The sequence below is a fragment of the Neopelma chrysocephalum genome, unplaced genomic scaffold, assembly GCF_003984885.1.
Source record: "Neopelma chrysocephalum unplaced genomic scaffold, ASM398488v2 Primary Assembly neopelma1_43, whole genome shotgun sequence".
Classification (NCBI taxonomy): Eukaryota; Metazoa; Chordata; class Aves; order Passeriformes; family Pipridae; genus Neopelma; species Neopelma chrysocephalum.
The window spans coordinates 19,503,291-19,518,133 of NW_020897702.1; the positions used below are offsets into that span (position 1 = coordinate 19,503,291).

General features: G+C 40.7%; 1 protein-coding gene across 8 annotated transcripts in view; it reads right to left on the reverse strand.

Moving 5' to 3' along the window:
- Positions 1–3,926: 3,926 nt before the first annotated feature.
- PICALM (phosphatidylinositol binding clathrin assembly protein) overlaps positions 3,927–14,843 on the reverse strand; it is a 70,009-nt gene continuing 59,092 nt past the window's right edge. For 5 of the 8 annotated variants that reach the window (XM_027677545.1, XM_027677544.1, XM_027677547.1 and 2 more), the window contains 3 exons: positions 12,844–12,948; positions 6,926–7,028; positions 4,539–5,978 (listed from right to left, as the gene is read on the reverse strand). In XM_027677545.1, the coding sequence (XP_027533346.1) occupies positions 6,936–7,028; positions 12,844–12,948 (198 nt within the window). In that variant the 3' untranslated portion in view covers positions 4,539–5,978; positions 6,926–6,935. Of the gene's footprint in view, positions 4,513–4,538; positions 5,979–6,925; positions 7,029–12,843; positions 12,949–14,843 lie in introns of those variants that run through there. The other 3 variants (XM_027677546.1, XM_027677550.1, XR_003533305.1) reach the window with 2 other exon arrangements.

The window sequence follows — 14,843 nt, forward strand, 5'->3', positions numbered from 1 at the left end:
TGGCTGACTTGGGAGATTAGTTCTGCTCAGTGATTAGTTTAGCTTCTTGTTTAGATGCAGAATTAGAATATGGCTTATGCTGAACAGCTTTTCAGTTAAAGAAAGGTCTCTCCTTCCCACCACTCCCCAAAGGGGATTTACATTTTCTAGTGGTGTAAATGTAGGGCCCATCTCTAGGCTTCTTGTGGCTTATGCCCATCATGCACCACGTGCAGGACATATGGCAGGACAACATAAACCTGCACCTTGGAAAAAAGAGCCTTCACCTCCTCCAGTCTCTGTTTAGCCTTTTTCCCTAAGTGCATGTGTGGGTGAGAGGGAGTTAAAAAGAAACCCAAACATGCTAATTAAGGTACAAGCCACAGGCAGCCTGTACAAGCAACAGCCTGTAGCAAAACATATTTAGCAGAGTGTCCCAAATCCCCTTGATTTCTATAGGATTAGCTTTAAGGCCAGTGCAAGGCTCCCATATGGAGAAAGCTCGGTCTCCAGCACAAGGCATCTGGATTTGATAAATTTGTTACTGGCAAAATCTCAGAAATGAGCAGCATGTTGTAAAACAGAGGGCTGATCAGCCCTCTTTCTGGCAGCATGGCCAGTGCTTCCAACCCCTACTTAAACAATGAGAGTTCACTACTCCAGTTAGGACAAAACTTTCAGGAGGCATCCTTACATTCCCAGCATTATGAAATACCTTTACTGTGGTTGTTGCACAAGACAACTATAGGACACAAGAAAGTGGCCATGTGTCCCCACAACTATAGTCCAAGCAAAACCTCAGTTGAGCTGGTGTTTTTTATTTAACTAGAACACAGCTCTAAGAAACTTGCACTTTTAACAGGAAGAAAAAAAAACTAGTATTCCTTGGAATTAAAGAAATACAAGCACCACTGAAGTTGCAGAGATATAAAAGCTATTTTAATAGAACTGAGGTCCATGACCTGGAACTGAGAAACATTAATCCATGGAATACCTAAAAAGCACAATGGGGTGGGGGGTGCTGACAGCCTGTATCCACTCCAGTGATGAAAGGAGCTGCTTAGCACACTACTGGCTTGAAGCCTCTCTGGGCAACTTCCCCATTGAGTCAAGCAACTGGATTATATTGCTTTATGGTCTGGCTGTGCAAGTATGATCTCCCCCTGGACTGAGCTGCAGGGAATGTGGGTTACTTCACTTTTGGTCTAGTTTTTGAGAGGTTTGCAGCTTCTGCTGCAGCTAGGTTATATAACAAGGCACTCTTTCCACAGGTTCAGACCTGCATGTTTTGGGAAATGAGGGTAAGAGACTTGTTCTGCAGCATTTGTTCTTGTTTGGCTGCTTTCTGAGAGAGAAGTTATTAACCATTCTGCTTCTGTGGGCTAAAAGGAGTTTGCCAGAATAAGGTCAAGGCAGAAATTAATGGACTGAAAAGTTACACTACAGTGACAAGCACAGAACAGAGTCCAATGGTGTTAGCATCTTTAGCCACTGATGTTTTGCAGCTGGATGTTCCTCTGAAAAAAGACTTTCCCTTGGATTTTGAGTCCACTGTAAAAGGAAGGATGTTTTTTTGTAATACCACACTTCAGAGCTCATGTTCTGCACTATCCCACAAACACCATGCTGTTTTAGGACACAGCCTGGTAATAAGATGCCAACAACTATTCCCATATGTGGCCCATTAAACACCTCCACTGAGCCATGGAACACTGGGATTTAACATGGTGCTGGATCTATTCCTCACGTTAATCACTAAAAGGGAAGCAAGGAGTTAAAATTGTATCAAGATACTAAAATTGTATCAAATACTGCTCTTCTGAAAAAACAGTACTTGGGCCATTGCTGTAGCTGGCAGAGGGAAGTTCAGCAGTTACTACCGTGAACAAAGCAGAGATCCACACTATGAAAATAAACCCAAGACCCAGTGGTCCTTGTGCACCACAGCTGCCGGATATTCAAAGCAATATGCTTGCATCCAACATGTTCTCTGTACCATTATCGCCTCACACAACAGAAATTTAAGGAAGTTGGCTCTTTGTTCCAAGGCTTTTTGATCTTTGCCTCAGGAAATTTCATCATCAGAGAAGCAAGGAAAGAAGTAAATGTGTTTTATTCACTCAGACTGAGCTGTTATCTCGGGCAGGCCATCTCCCACAAGTGAAATGGATATAGTATTACTCAACCTTCAGATACAAAAGGGTGTTGCTGAGTGGGTGGCAGCAATGTTACACCTTCAGTGAACCTGCTCAGGGTTCTCTCCTCCTCACTCATTCTCCTGGGCAGGTTGCAGCAGACAGATCAGCCAAGTCCCTTTCGCTCTCCAGTTTGAACATCAGCAATTTTCCTCAAAGACTTCTCTTGGTGGGCAAATTGCGTGGGAGATGTCAAGCCTCTTTCTACTCTCTCCACTGTGGTGTGAGAGCTCCAAAGGTCAAGTCACCAGATTGCTGACAGGCCAAGGAGAAAGCTCTTCCTCAGTTCACATATGTTCACATATGCTTCCATTAGTGCTGCTTTTTTGTCTGTATTTAGCACATTTCTTCACTACCCCTCACATTATCTTGTCAATCTTCTGCTCCCATCAGCATTTACTATCGTTCTCAGTGTTTTTAGCATTTAATTCTAATTCCTCTGCCACAATCTTTATCTCAATTGTGTCATGGCCTTCTAGTTGCAATTCATTTATGTTGCTACAGAATTTGTGTCAGGCTCTGGAAACAGGCACTTTTTGTCTAATAAAAGATGCAGGGTTTCACCCTGTCCCTTCTTGCTGAAGGGCTGTTTGGCAGCTGGCAAAGTCCGTGACTTATTCCAGTAGCTGGCTAAATAGACCCTCTGATGTCACAAAGTCATGCATAGACAGCTTTTAAACATGTCCTGAGGTACAGCTCAGTTTAGTTTGTGACTTTGAAACAAAGAACAGAAGCAGCAAAGGAATTTAGATCTGCCTCCAGATGAAGATTCTACATTTGGGCTTTTAGAAAACAAAGTTAGGAATTATTCAGGTTCTTGTTCTGGCAAGAGTAATGGTCTCAAGAGATAAATCCAGCTGTTTTAATGATATAATTCTCTGATTTAAAAAAATAAATTAAAAATACTGTGTTTATTCTGAGACACCAGTGTCCTACACAAAGCTCTTAAGAGCAACAACATCCCTCCAACAAAGCACTGCATCCTCCCTTGCTTGCTAAGAGCAGGCAGCTTCCCTAGACAGAGTTGGCTCCTCTAGATTAAACAGCCTTTGAACTCAATTCTGAAGAGCATCAGGTTTTCACAATCCCCCATTATTGAAAAGGGCCAGTAATTTAAAAGAAGCATGTCTGTGTGCTACGCTTTTTAAATTAGGCTAAACTATTATTCCAGTGATACCAAAAGCAAACATTGTGAACAAAGTAAATGGAAAGGAATGCTCAGAAAAATTCTCAAGCCAGTTTGTCTCCAAGGAGTAAACCAAAATGCAAGGGTTACAAGCAAGGCCTTCAACAAGAAAGTTTAACCTGCACAGCAGCTGTGTTAAGGAACTCAGAGAAACAACTAGTGAGCAGTAAAGGATAACAGGAATTCGTCATCCCTGCAGAAGAGGTGGTTTAGTGCGTTGGGAATTTTTTGTCACCTTCATGATTTGCAACCTCAAGTCCAGAGCCGCACAAAAGGGGGTCCAAAGGGATCAAAGAGCTCTAGGAACGCAAATCTTTCTGCAGTCAAAAGCCTCAAACCAGACTTAAACCACTCTGCAGAGAGCACCACAGACCTAAAAAGATGAGAAGGGTGGTGTCTGTTTTTATCATAACCCAGCACACCAGGCTATGGAGGAGGAGGAAGGTCTACCTTCCTCCTTCACACAAACTCTGGACTGCTTCAGAACAATCTGTACCCCGGCAGTTACAGATTCAGCTAACAGGCCACAGATGTGCACCTTTTTTCCAGCTGACCCCCAATTCAGATAATTCACATCTTTTATATTCTGACCACAAGCAAAAACTGAGTTGTTCTCTGAGGGCACAGTCCCACACAGAGTCTCAGTCGTAGGAAGACAAAAATTTAAGTAAACCATGTATCAAACTCCCCAGATTGGGGCATACACATTATATACTCTAACAGCTTCAGGGTTTCTTTATTCACGCTTTTAGAAAGAAACTTCAAATCTACCAGCCTGTACCGATCATTTTATGATGTATGCCGTCAGGACAAGCCTCAGGTGGTTGTGAGGAGCAAAGTTCCACTTCTATCAACCCTCCCTGTTTCTAATTAGAGATGATGGTCCCATCAAACTGTCCACACCTTTTCCAGCATTACCTTCTGCTAGAAGATTAGGGAATTTTGGAGGGCATATTTATGCTGCTTGCTCAGTTATGAACAGTACAAGTTTATTGCCATGAATATTTTTAAAAACCAGAAGATGGTAAAATACCATATTAAGTCAGGAAGAATGAGACAACTTGTTACTGGAACTGAAGGCATCTACAAACAGCAGCCCCGGGAAGGTGCCGTATGGATCATGTCAGTCACAGGTTCGTAGTGCTGCACTTCCTGCAATACAATATGCACATATGAAATACATTTGGTATTTTATTAAGTAAACAAAGCAATTATCAGTGCACATTTTAAGCAGCAAAAAGAAAAGAAGCACCTCAGACTTTCATACCGTAACAAAAGTTCTGTGGAAGCTGCATTTTATTTGAAAATCCACCCATTTTTGCTAACATACATTTTAATATTTTAAACAAAAATAGAATCTGCAGAGACAATGCAGCAAGTATGCTTAATTCATGTACAGAATTGCTTTCATATCATTGACTATCCTTCTGAAGGCCCCACTCCACCCAAAAATTATGATGTATTTACACAAAGCACCGATCAACAGTGCTACTTTAATTCTTCGTGAACTAAATACCCACTAGACATATGTAAGGAAGCTACTTCCCCTTTTTTTACTTTTAAAAGGTACGTGATCATAAACATGACACGAGCCAACTGAAAAGGCTTTCCCCCCAACACACAACACCTTGATTTTATTTTTTTTACAGAAAAGAAGGAAAGTCTTAAAGTGAAAGCAATTCCTCACATTCATTTTGGAAAGGCCTTATAATGTCGAATGTAAAAATAATGACATGCCAAGCACAAAGCAATAAAGTTCCTTCCCAATGCACTAATGCTGAATTAAAAATGTAGTGCTTCTTCTAGTCAGTTAACTGTTCCCTTGCAAAATCCTAGGCACAGAATTGACTATAAGGATTAATGCATTTTACAGCTCTTCCCTAATTCCCATATATGCTGAGAATTCATTAGATTCAGACCTTTAAAATATTTAGTGCTCTGTATGTCAGCTGAAAAGCATTCTGACTCAGATTCATTCTTTGTGGATAAAAATCAGACATACTGTATACATCCATACTCATTTTCATAAGGAGGTTTTTTTGATACAATATTAATGTTAAATTGATAATCATAAATAAATACAAACAATAATACATAAGGAATGTCTACTGCAAACTGAATATATAATTTTTAAAAAAAGTTAATTTCCATTACTGCTGTGCCTACATTTGTGAGGACTGAAGAAAAGGTAACTGCAGAATTAAGAGTTAGGATTTGACCCTCCCCTGCCCAGAGTCTTGTTTTGAGTTACGGTAAAGGACACATCTCCACTCCAGACACCAATCTCAATTTCCAGAGTAAAGGCTTCTCTTCATACGTTACCAATTAAGGACATTATTAGAAGCTGAGAGTATTGACATGTTAGTCACCAGGACAAAAAATAGATCTTGGTCTTAATTCATGGCAATTCTTGGCTTTGTGTTGTATACTCATGTCTTCTTATGGATGTGTCCCAGCTTCCTTCATTGGTCTTCATCATTTCACTGCATCACTTAATGGAAGAGGAGAGTTTGAGAGGCTGAAGTTCATTTTTTCCTGGAAGTGGGGGTTTACTGCTGAGCACATCTTTTTGGAAACGTTCCTTTTTCTTCCATCTAATACAGTTACATAAACTGAATCTGGAAAGATGAAAAACCCTTAGGTTAGCATCCAACAGAAGTAGGACTTCACTATAAACCTGTCTTCTTCAAACATTTCCATTCTTCTGATGCCCAAGCTACCCCATGATCTGAAGGTTTGAACGGAAGTAAGAAATTTTACAAAAAACATGGCCAGGAAACAACCAAAAGCCATCAGGATGTTTTTCCAACGACATCAGCCTTTGGAACACCTCTGCATTAACAATAAAAAGCCCCCTAGTTATCCATGCAACATAGTCATCAGTGGCAGCCTAACACAGACCAATGCCATTATGAAGAGAACTCAAGGTCATTTTTCATGCTGAACCAGAGGAAGTGCACAAAGAAAAGCAGCTGCTGTGTGCAATAAGCCTGCTCTTTCTTTATACTATGAACTCTTGAATTTTTTCATGTTTTCACTCATTTTAGGATGTAATTCCCGCCTGCCCCTGACTGATAAAAAAAGAACACAACTCCTCCACTGCACATCTGTACCAAAACCGAACCCTCGCACACATGATCCAAGCATCTCCTCCTGCAAGAAGTGAAATCTTTGGTCAGCACATGTGGGGAAGCGCAGTCTGCCAGTGGCAGTCAGTCTTTGCTGCTAACCATGAACTCTAGTCATTTTCCTGATGAAATGGTGAACACCAGGTAGCACCAGTTCCTTTCTTCCTAACTGCAGCAAGTACCACATGATCTGGCTCCCACCATTCAGAAGGGAACTATCAAACTTCATTTCCAACGGACTGAAGCAAAAAAACTCAATCAGCCTTCAAAACCCTGCAGTTAAATACAGTTTCCAAGTCACTTCCACAATGCTTCCAACTCAACATGACTTGTTTGTATTTCCTTCAGAAACAGTTCTAGCCATCTTAGTAAAAGTTGAATTAGAGCTTTGTTTTATATCACAAATACCAGCATCTCCCCAGAATAATGGACAATACCTAAGTTGTTCTACAAGAAATCCTGGAGAGAGAGCTCTGCAAAGGGATCCTTTCCTGAGGCTCTGTGAGGACTCTGACTGGAAGGGCTGGATGCTGCAGACAGCTAGTAGGAAAGACGACAGAGAAAGGGAAAGAAAAAGAAAACAAGGTCTCAGAATGACAGAATATGAAAGCTGAACATGTAATGAAAGGACAAGGGGAGGTTAAGAGGCAAACTTGGCAGAAATCAACTACTAAAACAAGGTGTTTGGTTATATGGAAAACAAAGCCTCTTCAATGGTTGGAGTAATGCAGAAACAAGCTGGACGTGACCCTCCAGAAAGGAAAAGCCAATCGCATTTGCCAAACAAGCAAATAACCTCACACTTTCACAGCAGCTTTCTTCCAAAGAAGATACAAAACACTCAGCCTAACTTCTGTGAAACAGGTTAGTACTCTCCCTGCTTAACTGGGAAAACTATGGACTGGCAGGGAGAGATGAGGTTGAGGTCTGGCCAGAGCATGGCAGTTCTCCACAACGTGTCTCCAGAAGAAATAGCTCTCAGTATCTTTTCCTGTCAAAATAAGATGCATATAAAAAGAGGCTGGAGAGCAGAGAATGGATAATTCTCGATTTGGGACCTAGAAGGAGAACATGGGATATATTCTGTGAGTAGGAAAAAAAACAAAACAGGAAAAAAGCTGGGTTTGTCAGCTGCTGCTGTTTTAGGTGAGAACTGCGACCAACAGTCTGTACACTCACAAAAGTCACATCCTACAGCCACGTATTAAAGCATCACACTACAAACTCGGCCACATAAAGCACATAATTTAGAAGTGGCTAATATTGGCATTCCAGCTGCTACTGCTGGAAGGGATCAATAATCTGCAGGCTGTACTTGCAGAGGATCTGCTGTTTGTTGATTTATTTTTCCTTCTTTGTCAGTACTTTCCCAGTTATAAATGGTGCTCTATTAAATTCTATTTGCCCTCCTCCCGGATAGAATGTGCATGTTTTTGCAGTTACAAATAAAAGTCAGCATCCTCCAATTCAGGTTCTGTCACTGGAACAGTTTGTTCAGAACCAAGTCACTAATCACCAGTGTATACCTGCACTCCATACCCTCTGCAAAAAACATGGCATGAAGACCTATTTCCTTTGGAAATACCAGATGCCTGCCAACCCATGCATGACAGGGAATGTGCTTATGGGAACTGCTTGCAGAAGTGCTCAGAGTGTAAATACTGCCACTGCACATTTGAATTTTTCACATGAATGTGTATCTCAGAAACCACATGAGGAGGAGGAGGAGTTCTTTCAGGGTCAGTGCACTCTTGATCTGCATTGGAATCTTCATCTCCTCCCGGAACCCCACTCCCAGTGGGGCACTTGGATCCAGTCCCCATAAACAGATTATGGAAGAATCATGAGACAGAATGGAAAATGCTTGAGAAGCAGTTTCAGGATGTCAGATGTTCCCCTCTTAAACCTGGTTCTTCCCTTTGGAAAGCTATAGCCCAACACACCCCACCACTCTCTGGGATTTGAGCCAGACTAATGATATGGTCCAACAGAGTCCTAACTTCAGCAAGGCATGCCTGCTGCCACTTGATTTCAGGAGACATTCTTTCTCTTCATGGTTAAATGACTTGAAGTCACATTTTAAAAGCCTTGTTAAACTGAGTTGGCAAATCTCCAACTGATATCAAGTCCATAATAATGTCCCAGTTTGAAAGCAGTGTGGAAGACTGGTAGGTTAAGAGTCATTTGTGCAACATCAGCATGTAACCAGTAACAGGGGAAATTTCAGGAAGCCTGTTCAGGTTAAAATCTGGGAAAAAACTTGATAATGCTACTACCTATATGCCACAGTCAAATCCAAACAAGACACAGCATCTTATAGTAAATACGTATTTTAACAAGATTCCTCTAATTATTAAAAAGGAGGCCCAAAAAAAAGTAACTGGCAAGTACAGTTAGACAGTTTCCTACATTGCACCTCTCCAGATTACTGTTTCTAAATGGATCTGAAACCCAGGACCTACCTTAGCAGCTTCTGAAGAGAAACATTTAAAACAACAGTGCTGGCCATCAGTTTCTGTAGTGCTAATACACCTGGCACTGTGGATTTAGTGCCCTTACTGCTTGTGTGATCTGAAATGTAACACACCGCACTGCTCAGACAGCTCAGTCTCACTTTCAAGAGCAGTCATCACCTCTCACTGCCTCCAACAAAGACAAAACTCCCCTGAGTCACAGCAAGACCAAAGAACCCATCCATAAGTGAGTGTTGGGTTGACTACCATCATTAGCTACATTCTGGTTTCTCATGGAACAAGTCTGTCAAGCTGTTTTAGCATATATTTTAGGATAATGTGCCAAAGTGAGCATCTGTAAAGTCTACTTTCTGGCATAAGTCTGTCCTGAACTTCATACTCTGTTCTTACAGTTTCAAACACCCCACAAAACAAAGCAAACACCCCCCCCCCAAAAAAAAACCCAACCCAACACGCAACCAAAAAACAACCACAAAAAACACCCACTCACAAAACCAACTTATTCATTTGCACATTTACCTATTCTCCATCACCAGGCAATCACTCCTGCTACTTGGCCTGTACAGTTCAGTGAGTTAACAACTGCAGTGTTACAATTTGCACAGATGCTGGCAGTAGGTTGAGTAATTTATTTATTCTATTTTAAATCCTTAATTTTTCACTAGCCAGCTGCTCCCGCTTCCTAAGGCTATGTCCCTTCTGGGGCAATCACACTAGAACATGTGATGCTTCAAGGAACACCACTGATTTGTCATGACCATTTTATACCAGCCAACAAGATACCATTTTGGCTGAACATTCAAGCTGCACATTGTGACACTTGGGCCCTGTGATGGGCAGCCACATTTCACCCACTGCACATCAGTCAGATCTGGCTTGTCTGAAATATTCTGTGTTTGCTGTACTGTATCACATCTGTCATCCCTCTACTTGGACACTGCTTCAGCCTACCCCTTCCTTAGACATACACACACACTCTCCAGCTAAAATTTAATCAAACAACTCCAACCATTCTCAGTGCTGTGGGCAGCACGATATAACAGTTTGCAGTGTGCAAAGCCTGCTATTTTATCATGATGAAAACTATTGCTTTCTTTTTCAAGTGGGAAATACTGACCCTAATGCAAGATACATGATTTCAAAGATAAAAGGTGCACATCTTTTAAAATTATGTCTTCTGCACCTAGACTGTCAAAGAAACAACTGTTCTAGTCTCACTCTCAATTATTTCAAATTATTTAGCCCTTAAAAACCAAATTACCCTTGCTTTTGACAGCAACAATTAGGAATAAATTTGCAAAGCTGTAAAGAGAACACTTGCAAAGTAAGTACGTCTAGAGATAGGAAAAATACATTTATTAAGTCAAATCCTTAAGAGTATCCAGTTAGGAACAACATCGCAATGCTCATTTTCCCAGTCTGCTTACAGAGCAGGAGGAGTTCTGAACATGCTATAACTTGGCAATGTAATTTTTTGGCAACAACTTCATATCTGTCATCACGCTTTTAAGTACCTTCAGGTTTCTTTACTGTAGACAACAACCAAGATCTATCAGCAGACTAGAGGTGATATAATCTGGTGCTTTAAAAGTAAATATGAAAAATAATTTAGTTTTTGGCAATGATGACACCATAGACAAAACCAGTATTCAAATAAGAGTGTTTAGAGTGATCCATGTGGGCAGTTTGAACTGTGTGCCTCTCAGATAACCATTATTCATTGAAATTTGTTTACTTACCCCAAGAACGCATGTTTTTATTTCTTTATTTTCTTAGTTCTATTTCTGGCACAACAGGAACATTAACTAAACCTAAAATGACAAATAGGCTCTCAGAAGAGCCCCAAGACTAAGCATACAGTAAATATAGTGTGATAATAGTGTAACTCCCCTCTGTGACTATACACTAATAAATGCCACCTCTGCCACGTATGGAGAAGTTCTCACAGGCAGCCTTTGTTTGACTGAAGTTGCTTTATTGATGTCAGGCTTTCGAAAACTAAACAGCAAGACCAAAGCAAGACCTGCCAGCAACACAGAGAAAACCCTTCTCAGTCACACAGCAAATGCTGATTCAAAGGGTGTGTTCTCTACCAAATTAATTCTTACAGGAGCCAAACATGTTGTCAGATAAGCAGAATAAATATAGCTCCACACACCTCACTTGTGACTAATTCTTCTTTCTCCTGTTATGACAGCCAGCTGGGATTCAACCTAAGCCAAGCCTTGCAAAGTCAAATGAAGCAGAAAGGCTCACTGAGCTATTCAGACTCACCTATCTGTTCATAACTGAATCAGGCAGGTAGGCAGATTATTTTTTTTTAAGGATCATTTAAAAATTTTTTTTTTTTGATGTAGAAAAAATTCTTATCCTTGACGATCCTTTCACTTGGTCTTTATTTAAGAACTATCATAAACACTACTTTTCCCCTTGAAATAGTATAAAACCCATGTGAAAGATATTAAATCACTTAAGTGACAGTGAATGTGCAAAGCAGCTCTTGGAAGTCCAAGAGAAAGTCAATTGAGAACTGCATTTCTAGCTAAAGAAATCTAACTGCATCCCTTAGAGATAAAGCATTAAAAAATAATAATAATAAAAAAATCTATCCACAGGGAAGTGTTTTAAGGATGACAATGGACACACTGCCTGTTGGAAGTACACAGAAGAGCCTTTCCTATTAAAGGATCAGACTGAGGCACTGGAAAAGGCTTGAGGCTCTTTTCCCTTCCAGCTTACTGCTGAATTCTCTTCTCTCCACACTTTAGTCCCAAACCCCACACATAAACCAACTATACCTAACTAAGTTATACATGCATGCTTTTAAATAGTCACCTATAGAGACAGAGCTCTTTATAATAAGATCAAAATATACAGGCACAATATATTTCATTTTTGTAATAGAATCATAATGCACAGGGTGAACATCAAAAAGAAGCATTTTATGGGTAAGTAAAACCACACTGTTAATACTGGTTTTCCTTCTGTAAAAATCCAACCAACCAAACAAAAAACAAGCCCCCTCTTCAGATGGTTATTGGATTAAAAAAGTGCATTCAGATAGGAAGTACCCAGTGACAGAAGTTTCTAAAACGAACAATAAAAGGTACATATTTAACTCCAGTATTGATGAAATTATTCTTAAAACTCAGAGTAGCCCTTTGGCACACTCATTGCAGTATGTTAGGTAATGAATCTAGACACAGCGTATCCTGAGAAGCAGGTCAGCGGGTGACTTAAGGAAAACTCCATTTAAGGTAACACTTAACAGGAAAGGCCACTATTGCTATTGCATATCTTCACTATACTGTAAATACTGTCTCCTGCAAAACCAGGAAGGAGGAATATAAAAACTGCTGGAGACTACCATGGTTAAAACCAGATGAACGTGCCATGTGCCTCCCCCTGAGGTGGTCAGGACCAACAACCAGCTGTTGGGTTGAGGTTTCACCAAGTTTCAGAGCCATCTAATACAGCCATAGACATAAAAGGCTGCACACACCCTGTTGGGCCCCTGCAAAATGCTGTAATCCAAGCAGGCACCTTACACTTGGTTACATACTGAGGTAAATCAGCACGGAATTGGATTTTAGGGAAAAGGCCTATCTTCAGTGAAGAGCACAGACATCAACTCTTCTTATCCTTTTACTAAGGCATTGTCACATTCCTAGAAAAACAATGCCTTAGAAAAACTACCCTCTTTGCTTTTGTAACACAAGCTTGCTGTTGCCAACCTGGATACAAGCTGCTAAGAAGCAAGCCTTCCATGGACCACTGGGCCTGTGCAGTACATTTGTCCAGCACAAGAAAATATTAAAATACTTTTAAGGAAACTGCCTCATGCAATTCCTTCCCAGCAGAAATAATTTGAATATACACACCTGTGCTCCTGGTACAGGGCTGAAAGGGTTTGGTGGTCTCATGACTGGCTGACTGTATATTAAAGTTGGCTGTGTCATTACTGGTATGCCTCCCATTTGTGACGGCTGAAAAAATCCAGACAGCATCAAATCACACACAGCAATAATACTTTGAAAGCATTTAAGGAGAGAAAATAGAAAATGGGTGAAAAGGCTTCATTATATGAGATATGCAATCATGTAAGATCTTTCTACAATATTCTGCAAATAAATGAAAGGAACATTATAGCCTTTTCAAGAAATTATCCAACTGAGCCCATTCAATATCTTGCTGCAACGACCCGAAGCACTTGTTTAAGCACAAGCATCTCTGCTGGTCCTCCTGTTCCCAAAACCAAGGTCTGACAGCACTTCCCTGACTGCCTCTGAAAGCACAAGCACAGTTTTACAGATAGCAATGCAGAGCTGACACCATTCAGGAAAAACCGAAAACTGAGAACTGTATCGGCAATTAACACAAAGTCATTATGCAATCAAAGTGTTACCGACACTCTAGCTGAGCCAAATTAGGAGTTCCACATGTAGTAATGGTCTTACAAGTCAGGTTACATTTAAAGGAGATGCCCATCTCTAGCACAGCTTTTGGCACTCCCTCAGGCTTGGATTAACAGCCAGCAGCAGTCCTACTGAAGCAATCCCCATTCCAAGCAGCTTTTCCCTGACTAATACTGGTGGTGGTGGTACTCCTCCTTTCATGCCAACCAGCTGTTTGGGCAATCACAGGGTAAACCCATTCAAGAAACTGACCGTGGTGAAAACACCCTACAAAAAATATAATTTAAGAACAACTGCTGGCCCAAGGAAGACACAGGAACCAGCAGCCAGGGAATGCCCAGGCACAGCACTATGGCACTAACAAAACTGCCTGTCCCAGCATGTCTGCACTGAGGGAAAAGCCTGCCACTTAGAAAGGGCCACCCTTAGAAAGGGACCTAGAACTATGGTCCCTACTACTGCTTTTAGGAAAAACTAAACATGAGGGTAGTGAAAAGTGCCAACATTTCAGAGATTCCCAGTAGCAAATGTCCTGAGTAACGTCTGAATGAGCCGGGACAGTTTCAAGATGCATTACAGAGCCCACTGGTCATTCCGTAATGGCCCATCTCACCCACCTACTCAGGTGCTGCAGGTGTATGAACAAGTAGCAGCAACTCAGGGTAACAGACCCATGGTTCCTTAATTCTAGTTTCCATTTCACACTGGCATTTATACCCCATGATAAAAGCTGCTTGACATAACCTGCAAGATTGCTTCCTGTACACTATGTATGTTACCTTCCCCAGCCGCTGAATCAAAATAACTATGAAAATGCTGCTGGTCCCATCAGTGCAAAGTTGTGTAGATAAAGTCTGAATGACACTAACACTAGTTTAGCCACAACAACTTTGAACAAGAATATGGGAGTTCATGGATATGATACTCTCCCAAAAGACCCTCAAGAACACAGCTGGCCACTTCTGCAGTTCACTTACTGAGCATATACAAGTTATTAGACATTACACTAATTTGGTTATATGATGAGACATTTAACTTATTTTTTTTCTCTAATCCATGAGACATTTAACAGAATAACCCTCCTACTGAAGTTTTCTTGCCTTTTATTCACCCAGCAAAGCTGTGCTGCATCAAAATCATACTAACAGAGTTAAGGGATATAATTTCAGAAATATTCTAGAATTTGAGCTAAGAACAAAAATTTTCAGAGCAACAAGCTGGAAGGTTGGGTTTATATCAAAAGCCTTAAGGTACTGGTGTGTCAATAAGATTCAATTCTCAACCAACAACATGCCACATGGTAGTGTTACAAACTTGTAGTTTTGTAGCATTAATCATTACAGGTACTTGATCCCAACCTCAGCAGAAGGTATTTAAGAAAAGCTTCACTTCAGCAATAAAACACTTCTATTCTGAAAACAGCTATTACTCACATGATAAACTTATTTCTACACCAATAAAGTCTC